An 18546-nucleotide genomic window follows, 5' to 3' on the forward strand; every position below is an offset into this window, starting at 1 on the left:
TATGGATGTATGGAACTTTTCACGGCTGTTTTTTCCTGTCTGTTTTGAGTCCTGTGTGAGACCAGACTTTCTTTTGTCTTTTAGTATCACTTACCGTCTGATCTGGTTTAGACACCAAAACCACTTCATTACTACTCGGTCACTAAATGACTTAGTTAGGCTTAAGAAACATTTTGAAATGGTATAGTACTGCGCTGTCTGCTGGGATAGTACCAGCACATTTTCATTTTGAAGCTTTGAAAAATATGTCAGTGAAAACTTCACACTGTTTATGTTCACACAGGAGATTCTCCTGTTCGAATATGTGTAAACAAATCAAGCTATAAGCTCAAGTCTTAATGTTGCATGAACATAGGTCTTTAAAAAGTGGCATGCCCGATGGATTATCTCCAGCAGTACAAGAAAATTATCCTTTATTTCAACCCTGCAACTCAAATGAGCTGCAGTTTCAAGCAAAGATGTCCCATGAGTGCGCATCAGAGCATGCTCGATCTGAAAAGGGACTATCAGATGAGCTATGTGACTCATCAGAGGTGTGTATAACCCAAGAGAGGACACGCTGAAGGGTGATTTTTTTCCCCGAGTTGCCTGCAGGGGGTAAGAGTTACATCACTTTAACAGAAAATGATTCCCGAATCAGACGTGCATCGAAATGACTTATTACATTACCTAATCGCTTGGTGGAGAGAGAGGATTTTAAAAAGCCCCTGAATGACCTTGCACACTCCTATAACACTAACATAACCACACTCGTATGATATTGTACTTTCAACTTAGAAAAGAAGCTCCAAGAACAAGTGAAGCAGAGTTCAAAATAACACCAAGTACGCGTTCAACACCCACATGGTCCAACTGTTACATGCATGGTCTATGAATATCTTCAGTTGGAGTGAAATACAAGAAACTGGATCCAAGCTTTATGTCTTAGTACCCCGGCTCTGCAACAATGAGCACAATTAAAGCTGGATTTGACTGGTTTTACAAGATAACATAAAAACATTCAAGCACTTCAATTGCATATTTAAGGAAATCTCCTATGCTACTTATTATTATACTTGTTATTTTATACCTGTACCTCCCACTGCATTCGAGACAATTTTTTCAGTCCACTTTGCCTTTCCATGGAAAGATCATGAAAATCGATGGAATAAATTTGATCATCTTACATTATATTTGACTTTGAGGACATTGTTAATAGAACGACATACAGTGTATTTATTGAAAAATAGCTTTCAACTGACTATGCATCATCTTTTAGATACAGAGGAGTCAATTTGTTTGATCAGTGGGTAATTAAGAAGCTCAAAAAAGTCTATACCATTCATCAGAAGTACATAGCCCAGGCAAAAGAGTTGTCTGTCTTAAAAGACTGTCAAAGAAACACTCAATTATATCAGCTCTGCATCAGTCTCTACCAGCTACAGGAGGCAAATTTAGTCTCCTCTAAGCATTGGCCGGCTTCTGGTTTCAAACTATACCGCAGTTTTAAAGTCGAACATTCAAAGTCGTTCCTGTGTTATGAGCTGCTTTTTATGAATGAGCAGGGAGGATGTTTTCGCTCAAGGTTATCATATTTTCACAATCGCATACCAGCCCACGCCTAATCTCTTGAGCTGCTAAATGCTCCACTACCTTCTGCTTGGTGCTGCAGTAGCTGTTTTTTTGCTTCAAGCAAAAGCCGAAATGTTGAAATGTTCTGAAATGTTGTATAGTGTTGAGGGAAAATGATTTGCGAGTCTGTCACAATGAGTGACAGTATTTGACCCATCTTTAACATAAACCGCTGTTCATTCAGTTTTAACCTTTGTTACTTTTCAGCTGGTACTTTTCATGTAATTTCAATACTGTTCCAGCATTCTCCTGCAGATGGTGGCAACACAGCCCTGACCCTTTCCTGAAGTGTCTTCACATGGCCAATTGTGCTTCATCACCACCTTTTTCCACAACACAATAAACCTTGATTTCACTATCTATTTGCCTTGGAGTTGTCCATCTGAGTCTTGCTGTTTTGTGCTTGCATAAATGATAAACAGTGGGTCCAGATGTGCGCAACATCTGTAGAGGTTTTATTTTCGATGCACAAGCGCACCAGTGACAACCGCATATTTAGCATATCTCCAGGAGTAAACAGAACGCATGTACTTAAGTCATTCTCACAGTGTAGTTTGACAGATTATCCTCCAAGTAAATAAATGCTGCTGTGCCTTAATGAGTTTTTTTCTCCAAACAACATTGACACAGAAAAAGTGGAAACACACCAAGGTATCCAATCTTTGCTATGTTGTGACACCAGTCACAGAAGCTTCGTGCGCTCTCCATTGACATGCAGCTACACTGTAATGCACTGCTGCCTTATTATCAGACTGGTGACATGAGCAGAGATCCTAGCTGCAGTTAATTTCCCACGGCTATATTTAGGATGAGGGCATTCTCATTATTGATACTTACTGATTAAATGAGCCAAGTTTAATGCAAAGTTTCTTCTTTTTAATTACATGACTGTCAAGACTTCACTGATACTTCCTCGGAGCAGTTCAATTATGGGATGATGGAATCACAATGTAAATGGCTCGTTACAGAACCTGCACAAACCAATTTTAAGTCCCAGATTTTCCTCGTCCTTCGGCCTTCGTAGCATCAGTTCAAAAGGGTTCTAGTGCTTCAAACAGACTAAAAAGACAAGGAAAGAGGCTATTTCATATTCCAGTATATTTCATGCAATATTTCTTTCCACATCCAATCCACAGATCATGAATGAAAGGGTCATGTTGTGTCATGTGTCATGCTTACTGTGTTCAAAAGAACACTGGAAGGCAGTCGAAACTTTGAACTCTGAATTGATGGCTCTGAGTTCAGGGGTGATGACGCAGACTGAAATCTTCTGCTTTTTGTTGTCTGCTCTTCCTTTTCATCGTGATGTTAAACGACATTAATCATTTTTCAAAAGGGAACAAAGGTAAATCAGTTTCTGTTGTCAGTCGCCTGGCAACAATGGTCATAATAACTGAATCATTTGAATACAAAACAAATACTGTACTTGATTTTCTGTGTCGAAAAATGTGGCCCCATGACATCAATTTGCTTGAAGCATACTAATAATTTTTCACAACATCATTGTCCTCACGAAAAAATTAAAACACAGAATCAGAGGGGAACCGATTTTTTTATGAAATAACACACATTGAACAAAACGGTTCATCAACGACCGTGATTATTTACACCACGTTGTGTAATCCAATCACACAGTTACCTCAGCTTTATCTGTTCTACGAGAACACTGAAATACAATGTGAAATAATGAATGTGCTGTGAAAGGATTTCAGTAGACATGTACCACCATATCATTGGAATGCTTTCCCTTGGTACTTCTAACATCCGACTGTAACAACTAAAAAAGGTCATCCTCATCATTTGCTGATTAGAGAGAAGGCACAGAGCTGCGCAAAGCCACACTGACACGTAACGAAGGCTTCTCCACTCGGCAAGCCCTCACAATACTGTTGTGGAGACGTGTTCGCGCTGGGCAGCGTTCCAGTTTTCTGGTATAATTACTCCATTTAGAGCAGACAGCAGAACTTGGTGTAATCCATTTGGAGTGCTTAGAAGTGTCATTTTGATAGAACTGCCAGGATGTAAATAAAAACATCAACACCACAGGCCGAGCTCAATAAACCAAGACGAAACCTGAAGAAACCTCTTTCAATCTGACTTATTGACTGAAAGGTTGCCTTTCACCTCGGGGAAGGCCTTCATGACCTTACTCTCCCTCCACTCCCACCTTTATAGCCTGAGAGATGCTCTCTGGATGTGAAGCATGCCGGAATAAATGGTCCTGAAATAGCCTTGCCATCTGCCACCACCACTTTGACCTTCCTGTCCTTGGTGGCCTTGGCAACTCTGCAGCTAAATCCAAACATCGAAACTGAAATAATGGCATTTTGAATTGATAAAATGGGCCAACAGGGTTTTATCAAACAAGACCTGTCCACGTGCCAGGATAATTAACTCTAATTTCCCCTACTGCAACTAGTCCTTCATAGCACAGCAAATACAGCACTCCTGAACGGCTAATGACTCCTGAAGGAGCCATCGGTGAGATCAGAGGCAGAAAACATCACACTCTTATTGTCCTCTTCATCCTCAGATAATGACTGGGCTGTGTCCTTCCAAGACAATTACTCTGAGAACCTTTATTTCTGCATTAACAAGAGGTGGGTTGAAATAGCTACAACTGATGTAAGCTCGTCAGCACCTCTTTAATCCTTTAAATATCTAGTATGCCTTTTAGCATGTGATGCATGAGAATATTGTCTAGATCTCTCTCTGACTCAGAAAAAGGTGTGAGCCAGCATCGGGCTGCAATTACTCCTTTCACTCGAAAGCCTTTGAACTGAAATGAGTGAAAACCAAAAGAGGATATTATTTGAGAAGCACTGGCCTCTTAAAAAATAACGGTGAATCCATACTCCTGAGACACGCAACTCCTCTTTTATCACGTTGAAAATTTAATGGCCTAACACCCTTAATGAAGCAACACCAGGCTGAGCTCTCATCATTTTTACCACGACAGCTATATTTTGGGGTTTCTGAGGATCACTCTGGTCAATGGAGGACGGCACTAACTAACACAGATGTACTGGAGATTAAAGTCAATTTCCGAAAATCAGAGTCTCGCAATCTGCAATGGAGTTGTGTCATTTTTCAATGTAGATAAACAGATTTTGAGCCTTAACATACCTAATCTGAAAATATATTTTTCTTATAATAGAGTATAGTCTATTTACTATAGATATTTCTGTCAAGTTAACAAGAAGTTCTCGCACAACATTTTAGGTCATTTGGTCAAACATACGATTGAAATTTTACATAAACTTACTGATAATAATAAATGGAACACATTTAAATAGCATTTACTTGACCACTCAAAGTGCTTTACATTATAAGTCAACACATTGAGCAATATGAAGGCATCTGTGGGATACAGTTTATAAGATGTGGACTTAATGAGTTAGAGTTTGAACAAATGTCCCTCTGATTATTGGATGAACTGTTTTGCATCCTACAAACATCAGCAGTTACACTTCTTCACATAAACGGCCGATGCTATTAGGTTATAGCAGATGAAGGAAGAAGCAACGGTATCTGTTAGTTTTATTCAGCTGTTTATACAGTATATAAGTAGGTGGATGTATTTCTAACAAGTCTAAATATTATATGAAATAATATAATGGTGAAAATAATGGTGAAATAATTGTGGTTGACACAAACACTTGCTATCAAGCGATTATGTGACAACTGTAACGAGGCTAGCATGTGAGCATTTAATTGAAAGTATGCAGCACACTGGTGTTGACATTCATCTTAAGGGACAGCTGTGCTACTTGAGTGGCTAAAAACTCTTGTACTAGTTTATTGCTTTATCCATATTTAGACCCATCGTTTGGACAAGATGGCTCATATCAAAACTGGTGTTGCTCATTTCTTTCGTTTGTGTCACACTTCCCTTTTCTCTCCCTGTTTCATATGTAAAGGTTGTTATTCCTGGGGAATGCCTATTGGTAGTTAAAGGCCAGCATTACAGAGAATGACAGACTTTTACAGAACATACAAAGAGGTTCACTTCCATTGTTCTCCGCACTATGAGATTATCACAGTCATTTCCTCTGACAATAACAGGAAAGCCAATGAATGTAAGATCTTTTTATCCTGCTGTGACCCAGCAAGCCAAATGGGAGCTCTGGAAATGACAATCTCTCTTCGTTTCCTCCCTGTGTGTGTTTGCCTACACCCACCACACGACCAGAGTATCTTTTCATTAAAAATGATAGTGTTTTCTCCAAATTGGCAGCCGTTGAAAAAAGAAAGCCTATAATGTACCCTCTTTCTTACGGCTCCAGCGTGAAACCATCATTACTATCATTGCTCGTGGTATTACAGCTGCCAGCCGCTGGATGGTCTAATTCATGCCACAGCGTTTGAATAGGGATCAGCCCCTCCTCCAGCGAACACGCTGAGGTCACAAGTGAATCACTGCCCCAGCAAATGACTAAGATCAGATATGGCTGAGTGCTGTCATTGGAAGTTAGATGACTTTGCTCTTTGATTCAGTGATCAAACCCCCAGTTTTTTCATCGTAGCGAAGCTGCTTTCTGTAAGTGTAGAGAACGAGAGATGGGTGTAAAAAGCTTAGCTTGTACTGCTTATCCGTTTGCACGGTACAATCTTAGGTTCAATACGTTAACTAAGGGGGGAATTGGGCTCACTCCTGCACCCGGCAGATTGTGCATCAGTAAAGCTCGACTGCCCACAAGAATTTAAGTCAAGCAAAGAACAATTTGCTATTGAGCATATGGACAATTCTTTGGCAGAGACTTTTTTGTGTTGCTTATCACCTGAGACTCTAATAACAAGTGACATCATGTTTTCTGGACAAAAATGTAAACTCCCAACAGATAAAGTTTATTGTGGCATGGAGATGAATGGGGAGCTGGTGCTATAGCTTTACTTGGCACATCGGTACCAGCTAAGGTGTCTCTTTTCTCTATATTTAACAGCAACTATTTCCTATGCAAAGCTTGTGCAGTACTTCACACCATATCACTGGTGGGAATGCAATTGATCTGACTGGGAATTTTGAATAGACAGTTTAAAACAAGAACGTGCGGGGAGTCAAAGCAAGTCTCTGCTTTTTCCATTGTGTTTAGAACATTTTCATCTTGTAATATTATCATTTTTTTCCCAGAGGAACTACAACAGATAAGGGCAGTGTCTTTAAATCCATTAAACGATATCAGGGTATCTTTCAGAACAGAACAGATCATACTGAATTTCACTCCGAATCAGGTGATGGGGAACAATGTGTCCACCTACATACCCTGCCACCTCTTTAGTAAACACAACCTGAGGTGCAATGGAAAAAACAGGCTTGGCCAGACATGCTGAGCTCTTAATTGCAGTTTGAATGCACAATATTTGCAACCAACAAGTACAAAAAGACGACACCCTCTTCATACTGTCTGTCGGGGTTCTGAGCTGTCAGTCTTGCACCTGCCTAGTTCCAACACAAAGTTGACTCGCTTCTTACAAAGTAGATTTTCGGGTTTCGGTAGCTCAGCCTTTTCATTTAAAGATGAAGATAAAAAAAGCGATCTCATTGGACAAAATATGACTGAAGAGGTTACATAATACCGATGGAGATAAACGAAAAACATCGCGAGCGATGTAAGCGTAAATTTCTCAGATGGTTGAGCCCACGAAGAGGGAGGAAACATTATTCCCATTCTGCGAAATACACACGCAGAACCGACGGCTTTCATGTCACAACATGAGCTCATTTTTATGAAACAACCATACGCGCAGACTTCATGTGGGAAATCCGAGCTGGGCGCAAAGACCTACTTCCAGTCCGGGTTGCCAGATTCTTGTTGAAGTTTTGAGCGGGTGTGGAGAGAAAAAAAAATCCCTGTGATGAAAAAGCATGAATCGCAAAGCTCCGAGTCACTTACCTCGATCCAGTGTGAGCGGTTGGACCACTGTCGCCATGACTGCTGTTTACTGGAGACTGAAGCGATTACAGGAGCTGCAGCATCACAGGAAGAGCGAGAGCGAGGCTGATACTGGGAGAGGGAGGCTGGGAGTGGTTACACTCCTCCTCCATCCTTCCTCCTCCATCCCCATCTCATCACCTGCGACTGTTCGCAGCCGAACCCGCAAATAAAACACGAGACGAGACCAGACAACTCAAGACAAATAAACAAAAACTGTCCCTTTCTTCTAATCTGTCTGGACATACAGATATGTTGTGGTGGGAACAAATCAAATTCATTTAAAAAATCTAAGGCGAAAGCACCCCTCCCTCCCACATATAAGATTCACAGTGTGGGCAGAAGTGAGTGCACCCATGTGATATTTAGTCTAAATGTCCAATTATTCAAAATCGCTTCACTTTACAATAATAACATAAAGTGGGTCGGAAAGGGTATTTGCTCTTATGTAATTAGATATTATGATTACAGGCCCCACAGCTCACAGAGAGAAATAAGGGTTTCATCTTGCTACCCAAAGGTACAGGACTCAGAAAAGTACCCTATAAGATGCCAAAATAGTCCGTCAGGTAAGTATTGTTGACCTTTGATTACATTTTAGGGCGCACGTGTTATTACTGAAAACTAAACTACATAATAAACGTTTTAATAACTTTAAGGTACAGGAAAAAAGCTACAGAAAATAGTTTTTTTTGTAAATAGTTTTGTTAATAGTTCAGAATCATGCTGATGAGCACAAAATTTGAGTATTTTTCAAAATCAAATCAAATCAAATGTAATTGTATAGCACATTTCATGTACAAACAATTCAAAGTGCTTTACATAAAATAAAAGCATTGCAGCAGGGAGTGGAAGAAGCATTAAAAATACATAAAAGAATATAAAGAGAAACAAATAAAATCATTTAAGTGAATTTAAAAACAAGCAACAGTCAAGATAAGTTAAAAGATACCGTGCAGAGAAAAGAAATGTTTTTAACCTGGATTTAAAAATGTCTAAAAATGCCACCCAGAGTACGCCATTCAAAGTCATGCATTCCAGGACAATGTCTGGTTCTTGTGTTCAACTCTTTCCATGTTTATCTAAGGGGGTGGAACCCATCATCCAGGAAAATTTGAGGTCTGTTTGACCCAATACATTATAACAGCTTCTATTCTTACCCAAGGTGTCCAATTAACCTGGACCATGTAGTTTTTCAATTCCTAACCTTGACCAAATAGTTTGTAATGTGAAAAATAGTACACGAGAACTGCAAATGAGTCTTCAAATGACATTTGAAAGTACATTTACCATAAAACATCAGTGGTTCGCACAGGACTCAGTGATTTGGCTTGTGTTGCTCTATTCCCCAACCACTTCAGCCTCTAAATGTGGATTTCTCCTTTCAAAAATGCAGTGAAACCCTGTTCCTGCAGGGAGTTATTTTCATGTCTGGCAGCAATAAAAAAAACAGCAAAAGTCATGTCATTAGAGACTATTTCACATTTTGCGGTGAGACTGGGCTGCAAATGAATAGGCTACTAATCCCTTGATAAATACGGTAGGTGTGGGTTGCAAAGAGGTGTGCAGCATCAAGAAAATACCAGTTCAGATCTGGGCTGTGGCCTTCCTGTCTGAAGTTTGCATGGTCTCCCTGTACCTTTATGGGTTTTCTCTGGCTACTAATGCTTCCTCCTACTGTCCAGAGCAGTCCCACATTGCCAGTAGGTGTATTGGTTGTTAATGGATACGTTTCTGTACCAGAACATGAACGTACGTTTTTGTCACTAGGGGTGCAGACTTGTTCTCTCAAACGTACAGAAATGTATACCTTTTCAAGGTACAATGCTTGTAAGATCTTTTTTTGGATAAAGCTTGCACTGCATGGAAACAGCTGGAACAACAAAACGTAGGTACCCTTTTGGAAACATTCCTGCGTGCCAGAACTCAAAGCAACAAAAGCCAGTCTCTCATCTAATACTGAGATTCAGATCTTTTATTTATCCATTAATTTTCAAAGCTTTAAATGTCTCCATCTGTTTTTGTTGACAGACACAATCCTATGGGGAGCGCCAGCGCTTTACAAAGTTAAGATTCAGGCTGCTAGATTCAAGTCACAGCTTTTATGTGGATTTTTGTCTTGCAGAATGTTTATATTTGGTCACCTATTAATGATATCCAACCGACATGTTTTCATGCAGTTCAATATTGTCCCACTTCCACCTCTGTGTTTCATTGTCACGACTTTCTTTTGGCCCCGAAGAGCTTTAGACCAAACATGCTGGTTTATCTCCTGATAGTCATCAGGTCTCTCCTCATAGTTTTTTCTTGCAGGGTTAATGTAAAGGGATCACTCATGATCTTTCATAGTTATTTTGTAGAAATAGTGCACAGTCCATGGTTTAATTGTTATTATAATGGCAGAGGGACATTTATTTCTATTCTGATTAATGGGATCACACCCCCTGATAGCTTCCCTCTTTTGCCTTTTGACTGGCTTTAGTCGGTCATCAAAACTTCAAAGGTTCAAAAAGTAATTCATTCCTTGTTTCACCAGTCTTGTGAATCTCAAACAATATCTTAGTATGATCTGTTTATATGTGCTGATGTTTTCTGTTTTATGGTGTCTTTTACTCCTGGTTACAAAGCAAATTGCTCCTTGATAAAGATATATAAAGATAAACAAAAGATAACTTGAGCCTTAACCCTTGAGCAAATCTTCATGTACCAACTTCCATTTTTGTTAAGAAAACATGATCAGATTTTTGATTCCTTCTCGTAATTCTTTTGTATGTTGCAGGTATGCGTGTGGACACAAGAGTTTTAATTTCTGCAATGAGGGTCAACGTGTGTACCTCCCAAGTTTTTGTTTTTGATTGTTCATGAGACTACAGAAAGAGAAATAGAGAGAAATGTCAACTCAGAGGTGCTGCAAGTTTCATTTGTTGAATAATGCACATATATGTAATGTAACATAGTTTGTTACATGAAATGCTTCTTAAAACTGAATATATTTAGGTTGAGGAATTGAGTAAATGTCAGCTTTGCGCCATCATAAAACTAAAAGGAACACATGAAACCAAGATATAGATTTATACGGTAAGCTACACATACAAAAGTATGTGTAAGAAATACACCCAAGTGGACACTTGTACATTACACTCACGTGATTGTTGACCATCTTGTTTTATAGAAATATGCAACTGTAACAGTCTTCATTCTTTGGGATGGGCTCGCTGCATTTCTTTAGAACTGAACTGAAAGGATTTGCCCTTCTTTAGCCACAAAATAATTATTGAGGCCACAAATGTTGGCCAATTTAAAGAACTGCAAAGGGACCATAGGCTTCCAAACAAGCACACAGGGCAGCAGTAACATTGATAGCTCCTTTAGTAAGAACTAAATAGCCAAGAAACAACCCTAACAAACCAACACCACACTAAAACACCACATATTGCAGTAGACAGCATCCTATAAGAGTTTTATTCAGGACATTATGTCCAGTCAGCTCACTGAGGTGTGATGATATGTTCCTCTCTGGATAAAATAATTGTCAGTAATCATCCGTTATGTTCCAGTCTTATCTTTTTTCACAGTAAAAAGATGCGTTTGCATGCAGAATCTTCACGTGCGCATGTGTGATTTTTGGCCGGCATGTGGGAGTGCTTCGAGCCACATATATTCCATTCAGCTATTTCACTTCAGAGATCAGCTGATTGCAACCACGCTTGCCATTAAGGTATATTGTGAACCACTGAGCCATGCAGCCTCTTATCTCCTCTCTTGGCTGCATGCACTGCATGCAGCCTGATAAGGACTGAATGATGCCAGTGAACCGAAGTTGAAGGGCTTAAGGATTAATCTTCGTGTTTATGTGCTACTACAGAGCAGAGCCAGGCCTCTAATTCTCTGTTACTGTAGACCTCCTGTCTAATGGTGCCTGTTGCTGTGGCACATTTCATACATGGCCTGTCATTACAGCTGACAGAAGCTGTGCTAAAAAAAAGGGGGGTGGGGTGGGGGGATCCATGTTTGGGGGGTTCTGAGGCAGCATGACATGGCACACAAACTTTTACTTCACCATGACAAATTCGAGCTGTAAACAAGAATGCACAACCAAGGCAAGGACCGATAAGTGCAGAGCTGTTCAGGGTACAATCCAGACGAAAAATTTATGGAAATGCTGAAAGCATTTTGTATCTCATTTGTTGTTCATTGCGAGACCAAAAAAGGTACTTGCTTCGGTCTGAGCCCATTTGGGAGACAATTACTTCTAAGCACCCTTCACTACATTGACTGCCATCGAGTGAAAATGAAAATCTAAAAACAAGGAGGAAGAGCAGTTCTGTTTTTTCAGGGAATATTTTGTGATCAGATTCTGTTCTGTTTTACTTTTATTGAGGCTGTTACTAAACCTGCACCCTTGAAATCACATAGTCCAAATGTGCTGGTGAATTCCAGCCTCCCACGTTCCTGTCCAGCTGTTTGCAGATGTAAACTAGTAGTAAGTGGTGGACTGGAGGGACAGATAGAGTGTGAGCTTAGAGGGCATGCAGAAAGAGGGCACAGCCAGATTACAGGCTCCCATCCATGTGGGCTATATTACAGCTGGTTTTTTTCCGTTTTTTTCTTTTTCTTTTAAGTAGTGGGATTATGCTGCAGTGCTTAAAGCCCTTCAACTGCAAGTGAACTGAATTCTGCAAGTCCTCCTCTCTTACTGAGGAAGATGCAAGCAGAGAACTGGAAAATGACGACTATGTCTACAGACTAACATTTATAGCATGAGAGAACATCAGAGCTTTTTTTGTAAGCAGAATTCCTTTCAGTTCTCATTCAAAATTGATTCAAAAAACAAAAAGAACATTTAGGCTACCCCACTTCTCACTTTAAAACTGCTACAATGAGCCTCAGTTCCCTTCAGCCCTAACCAGGTTGGATAGATAGTTACCAATTGTCTAATTAGTCCAAAAATCATATAAAGCTGTGATTTTACAGGAATTCATGGCAAATAATTCCTTTGAATACAATTGCATCCCAGAGTGTCTGTTGGTTCAGTTTATTCTGACTCCATATTAAGTACTTAGTTAGGAGAACGCTGCTTTGGTTTAAACTTTAAACACAGAGGGTACACTCAAAACCATCACTTTTGGATGTTCAGGGCTTCCTGAGCTAGTAATGTAAGAGTTGTAGGATGCTTCACCACATCTGCAATGGAAAATGTCAACAAAGCTTTTTACAACAAAATGCATTTTACTATTTTTACTATTTATTATAATGCCTTACCATGATGTTTTCTACGAAGCACATTTGTCGTTTTTATCCTGAACCAAGTAGGCTACAGATGTAGATTTGTAGACCGAGTGAAAAAAAAAGGTAGCAAACTTGGAAATAATCATGAGTGCTTGAGAGTCGTGTGCCTATCTCCTCCTCTCCTGTGGGCTCCTTAAATAGTCCGTATTAACTGTTTTCCTGTTGCTGTTTTTATGCAATAGTTGTTTTACCATGTCACAGGCTGACAGGTAATTAAATTCACCTTGAAAAAAACCCTTATGTAAAACTCATTTTGAACCATTTAGAGCATTTTGGCCAAAAAGAAACTGATTAAAATCCTTAAAGTTGTTTCCAATCTGGCCCTGAAAAAAACAACACTTTTCAAGTGTAAACTGCTGTGGGCTTGTTATATTCCACGTGTCAGGGAAGAGGGATTGTGCGACAACCATAAATGATGATGTGTCCTGATAAAGTTTTTTTTATAAGAAATGGTGGAAACAGGTTTGTTCACAAGACAACACAAAGGTTACAAGTGCCCGAGGCCACAATAACAGAAATAGCTCAACAATCACAGCAAATCCAGCACATTTGACAGAGAAAAATGTTGCCATTTCACATCTGTAGAAAGCACAGATATGTGTCATATCAATAATGTGCAGCTATGGAACTGGGCGTTCTGAGCTATAAATAGCCCAGTTCCCTTCAGTCTGGACTTTCTCCACTGTTGGTGTTAACACTTGCAATTCACAGTTACGCTTCGTGAGGATTATGCAGAGTTTTGGAAGGCTGTTTTTCTAAATCTAACATTTAACTTTTTCCATTCTTAACCAAGTCATTTTGTACTTAAAAAAATATCCAAACAGTGAAAACAAAAGTAACGACAAATAAGAAATAATTTGGTTGAAGTGTGCTGGACAAAGAGCAAGCTCGTACATTGTCCCAGATATAACTGAAACAGCAACATGAGATAAACAGAGATTTTACATAATGGTTCATGATTCAATCATTATTATCATTATTCAATCAATCATTATTATGTACGAGTCATGTGTAATAAATATGCACCTTGTCTTCAATGTCTTCAATCATTTTCAAGGATGTCCTGTGTAGTTATTACCATTAACTTTTACATCTACAGACTTTTATAACTTGCCACAAAAACAGACATTATCAAACTTGGGAAAGAGGTCTTCAGGAGAAAAATATGGAGTGAAACTGAAAAACATTCATTTGATTTATGAAGATTTATGAGTCATGCTGCAGACAACGTATGTTGGGGAGCGGGGACACTTCGGATGGGGCCCCTAACTCTAAGCACAGAAAGCCAACTGGGAAAGTTTGCTGCCTGCCTTTTCAGTTCAGTAAAAACACAATAGCTAGATTTGCACCTCTTTTTTTAAATCGAGCATCGTCATGGTTTAAGAATGTGTCTCAGCTGTATCCTAATCTTCTCTTTTAGTGTCATACATTAACTTTTCCTGATATGCCCCTTTTAAAGGCCAACTTTAATCAGTTATTAACAATAAGAAGGGAGGCAAGTAATAAGAAAGTATCCAAGTTCATTTCAAGTGAAATAAATACTATCAAATGCCTCAGGACCTAAAGTGTTTTTTTTTCTGCAGATAGGCTGGCTTTACAGAGAAGTGCTACTTGAGGAAACTTAGTTATACATAACGTTTTCTTGTCCTCACCACCCGGCCATAATGAGATCTGGAAAACTCATTAAATTTACAACTTTACCTCAATCTAAATATATCGAGAGTCGAGCCTTAAACAGTCTCATGAAAATAAATCCCTAACTCTGACATTACTGTCTCCATTTTTACTCAACTCCAAATCTGATTAAACAGATATGAAGCACAATAATGCTCCAGCTGGGTGACTAATCAAAATAGTGTTGGGTTGTGTTTAAGTAACATGTCTGACCTGGTCCTGGTTCTTAAAGGTTAAGCAAGGAGTAATTCTTTCACTTTGTAAACCTCATGAAATAGTAAAGTCCCCCAAACAGTTTGTATATTCATGAAGAATTGATATCTAAAAACAAATTAATTTAGCTGTCATAAACTGCTATGATGTTGCACTTGTGTAAAACTATAAATAACATTAACTGAAATCATTTACAGACCTCTGTCTGACAACTGTTGCATCTAAATCCAATTTGAAATGTTAAAAGCCAATCCTTTTCTTCTAACTAATTTGATAATACATTCATATCCAGACACTCTGTGAGAAAGAGAAACGGCTTGGAGATTAATCATTTGCAGATAAACTTCTGGAAATTGTCTCTAACAGTTTCTGAAGGGCGGTGGGCTAATTTCTGCCTCGTAACATTCACACTCGTAACATGAAATCAGAGAGGAGGGCAAGATAGAGAAGCTATAATAAGCCACTTTGGACCTCAGTTAAGGACTGATTAGTCTGTCCAAGCTGCTGTTCGTGTAGTTAGTGCTCTGTGCACGTCTGCAGCCAGAGAGTATAAGAATGATGCATGTCCTGCCAGCAGCGTCGACGCTGAAAAAACTATGGCAATCTTTGAGGGAGAAGTGATTTAGTGAGACATTTTAGCCGAACAAATCACAACATGACAGGAGAGGGGAGGCTTTGTTTTGCTGTCAGGATTTTGATAAACACAAATATAGATTGTTTCATGTGCTCTGCGGAAATTTGATAGGAATCAATAGCCTATTAGATAAGAAGAGCAAACACAGTTTCATCATGTCTAGAAGGATAAGAGTGAAAGGAGATTTGGTTTAAGAGGAGCTTAAGAATTCAAAATAGGGAGGAAAAAAAGGTTGACGTCATATGTGTTGACGCATGACTGACATCTCGTGTCTATTACTTGCAACAAAGAGTTCCCTGCTTATTTTCCCAGCAAACAATGGTAGAAATGAGAAGTCGGTGAGAAGTGTAATGAACCAGAAGGTAAAAGGAAACTGCATCTCTGGAGAGCACATAAGGCTTCCTCTTGTGTGTGTAGGAAAACATTGCTCGGCATGTATAAATAGAAACAGACGATGTGAAATATCAGATGGATGAGTTACTCAACGGGGGCACCCTGTGCAGGGGTCATGTCCAGAGGGGGTCAGCTGGATTATGGGCATTTACCATCGGCGCAGATGCTGCCAGTGATGAAAGAAATGCACACGGCACCACAGCAGGTTGGAGAGCTGCGACTGCTGCTGCTCATGTGGTGTGACAAGATTGCAGGAGCTGCTGATATGGAAATGAGGGCTGCACAAGTGACTCAGCTTAACAAAATGGGGACGTTTTGGGGATTTAATTTGACTCACAACATACCAAACTACTTTATATCAAGCAAGCTATAGGTGCTGGTCAATTATAGCAGACTCATTAGTTTTTCTTCGTGATACAACCCCCAGGATGTATTTTTAATGTGATGATACTGCTAGTTGGAGGAAGAAGAAAAAGAAACTAAAAACTTTAAAAGAGAATATATACTAACAATGTGATTTCCAACTTGTTTTGTCCATTAAGAGAAGCTACAGATGAAAAATTTATTTGAAAAAACTGTGATTGTGCAATTTGCATGTAGAACACATGCAATGAACGTAAAACGCTTAAAGGGCTACAAGCAGTATATTGTTTAAGTGTTATGCAATAGTTTTTTTTCTTTTTTGGCTCCAAGCTCCTCCTGCTCAACCACATCCAGTTCATAGTTCACATTCCTTAAGGGTATTATAAAAAAAAAAAAAAAAAAAAAGATTTCTGTTGAAAGCCTTTTACGGGGCTCTAGATTACGTTGCAGAGTGTTGAATCGCACTAGCAGGCTCCTTACCTGCAGGGAAACTTGGGAAAAACATTTGGAAAAGGGGAAACGCTTGAAAGTGACTCTTTAAGTAAGCAGCAATGCACTTTCAAATTAAGAGTATGGTACGCCTGAATCTCCACGCTCCTGTTCAGCGCAAGAGGATACTGGTGACGAAACTTTGGTCTGCAGCAGCACAACAGCAACAACAACGTGGTTTGGGAGCAACACGACCACATGCATCTGCAAGTACCAGGAAGTATTTTGGACTACAGTGCTGCAGATATGCATCCGACTCTGCCTACGGCCGAGCCTTCGCTTCAGCGAGAGACAAGCCCGATCAGTTTTGGGCTGACATTGGACAGGACATTAACTGGTTTGAACCATGGAATAAGACTTTGCACGTTGAGGATCCGGTGTTCCCAGAATGGTAGGTGTACACCGTTACACGTGAACGACGCACAGTGAAGCCAATTAGTCAATTACTACGACACAAGACACCTCAAAACGACGTATGCCCATTCGTGAAGAACTTAAACTTGACCGTGTCATATCTTTCTTAAAAAAACAATAAAAACAAAATAAACAGCATGAAGTCTTCATTTTCACCAGTCCTTGTCCCAATGACAATAAGGGCAATACATCTCAGGAAAATACACATATTTATACAAGTTAGTAAAATAAACTAAAATCAGTAAACGGGCACCAGTTTTATTGTCAGAAAGTTTCTCCAAAGATTGGCTTGATTGAACTGACTTTCAAAGTAAGATAATCCAATGAAAAACAACAACAAAAACCTTTCTCCATGTGTGTTTTAAAATCTTAAGTTGTGTGTTTAAGACTGTTTATTGGAACGAACATTGTAATCATGTTCCTTTGGGGTAAACTATTGTAACGACCCAGAATAAAGTTAACAGACTTGTTTCCTCCTCTCCCTGTCAACAATCACTGGACCGCAGGTCATGTCACTCAGTCAGGTGTGGGCTGGTGGTTGGTGGAGTGGGCGTGGGATAGTCTGTGTGCATGTTTGGTGCTCTCCTGCGGGTTGGTTGCGGGGCAGTACTGAGAGTCACCCGTGTTCCTTGGCCAGAACTATACTGGAAGCGGTTGAGGTGTACAGCTTAATAACAGAGCAGTTCGGCAACCGCTCGACTCAGAGCCTCCGCTATCGCAAAAACCGCTCAACAAATAAGCGTCATGTCCTCAGACAGCCAGTTTAGGTGCCGCGCGACAATTTAGCACGTCTGTCTGAAAGGTAAAACAGCCAATCACAGCTGAGTCGGGCACCCGCACAGCTGTTCCAATCTAATACCAAACAGTTGAACCGTTCCCTGTAAAAATTTTATCAAACAAAAACCTAAGAAACATTACCGGTTTCACGTCAAGGATATATTTCTTCAGTCTACGAAGAGTGTAAAACGATGTTTGAATTGTCTTCAAAAACTGTAAGTAAACTGAGCCAAAGCTTTTCAAAGTTTGGTTCTTTACTAGCAGGAAGCTAGCTAATTATGTTAATGAGTAGCTAACAGCGCAGACATCTTGCGTGGCAGACGCAAACTTGTACACTTAAGTCACTTAAAGTGGACAATGTCTTAGATATTACCAGCTATAACTTGAAAATGATTCAAAGGGTTTTCTTTTAGCCTAAGAAGTTCTGTTTTTGAGGTTGTCAATTATAGAATTTAGTGTGGCAGGAATCTGAATCTGGTGCCGTTAAAGTGAAGGACACAGCCACCTTGTCTCTTTGGCCTACAACACAGCAGATCTCGGACACCATCTGCTCTCCGTGTATGCTGCTCTTTATCCATATTCACAGCACCAGCATGAGATGAAACTGTTGCCTGTTTGAGGACATTGATTTGCTGTGTATCACTGGCACTGACCTCTGTCAGAATTGGTTTTTATTGAATTGTGCTTCAATGTTTTAAGTAAAGAAAAATGGGCCCTACGTGATGAATAAAACGAGTAAAACACTATTGTATATTT

General features: G+C 39.6%; 2 protein-coding genes across 3 annotated transcripts in view; one reads left to right on the plus strand and one right to left on the minus strand.

Moving 5' to 3' along the window:
• Positions 1 to 7592, minus strand: part of lin7a (lin-7 homolog A (C. elegans)) — a 35233-nt gene extending 27641 nt beyond the window's left edge. For both annotated transcript variants that reach the window (XM_075471546.1, XM_075471547.1), the window contains exon 1: positions 7506 to 7592. In XM_075471546.1, coding sequence (XP_075327661.1) covers positions 7506 to 7542 — 37 coding nt within the window. In that variant the 5' untranslated portion in view covers positions 7543 to 7592. The remainder of the gene's footprint in view (positions 1 to 7505) is intronic.
• Positions 7593 to 15852: 8260 nt separating this feature from the next.
• The window catches only part of acss3 (acyl-CoA synthetase short chain family member 3), a 39366-nt gene continuing 36672 nt past the window's right edge, over positions 15853 to 18546 (plus strand). Inside the window, exon 1 of the mRNA XM_075471563.1 lies at positions 15853 to 16990. Coding sequence (XP_075327678.1) covers positions 16662 to 16990 — 329 coding nt within the window. The 5' untranslated portion in view covers positions 15853 to 16661. The remainder of the gene's footprint in view (positions 16991 to 18546) is intronic.

This window comes from Odontesthes bonariensis, chromosome 8 (assembly GCF_027942865.1).
Source record: "Odontesthes bonariensis isolate fOdoBon6 chromosome 8, fOdoBon6.hap1, whole genome shotgun sequence".
NCBI classification, from domain to species: domain Eukaryota; kingdom Metazoa; phylum Chordata; class Actinopteri; order Atheriniformes; family Atherinopsidae; genus Odontesthes; species Odontesthes bonariensis.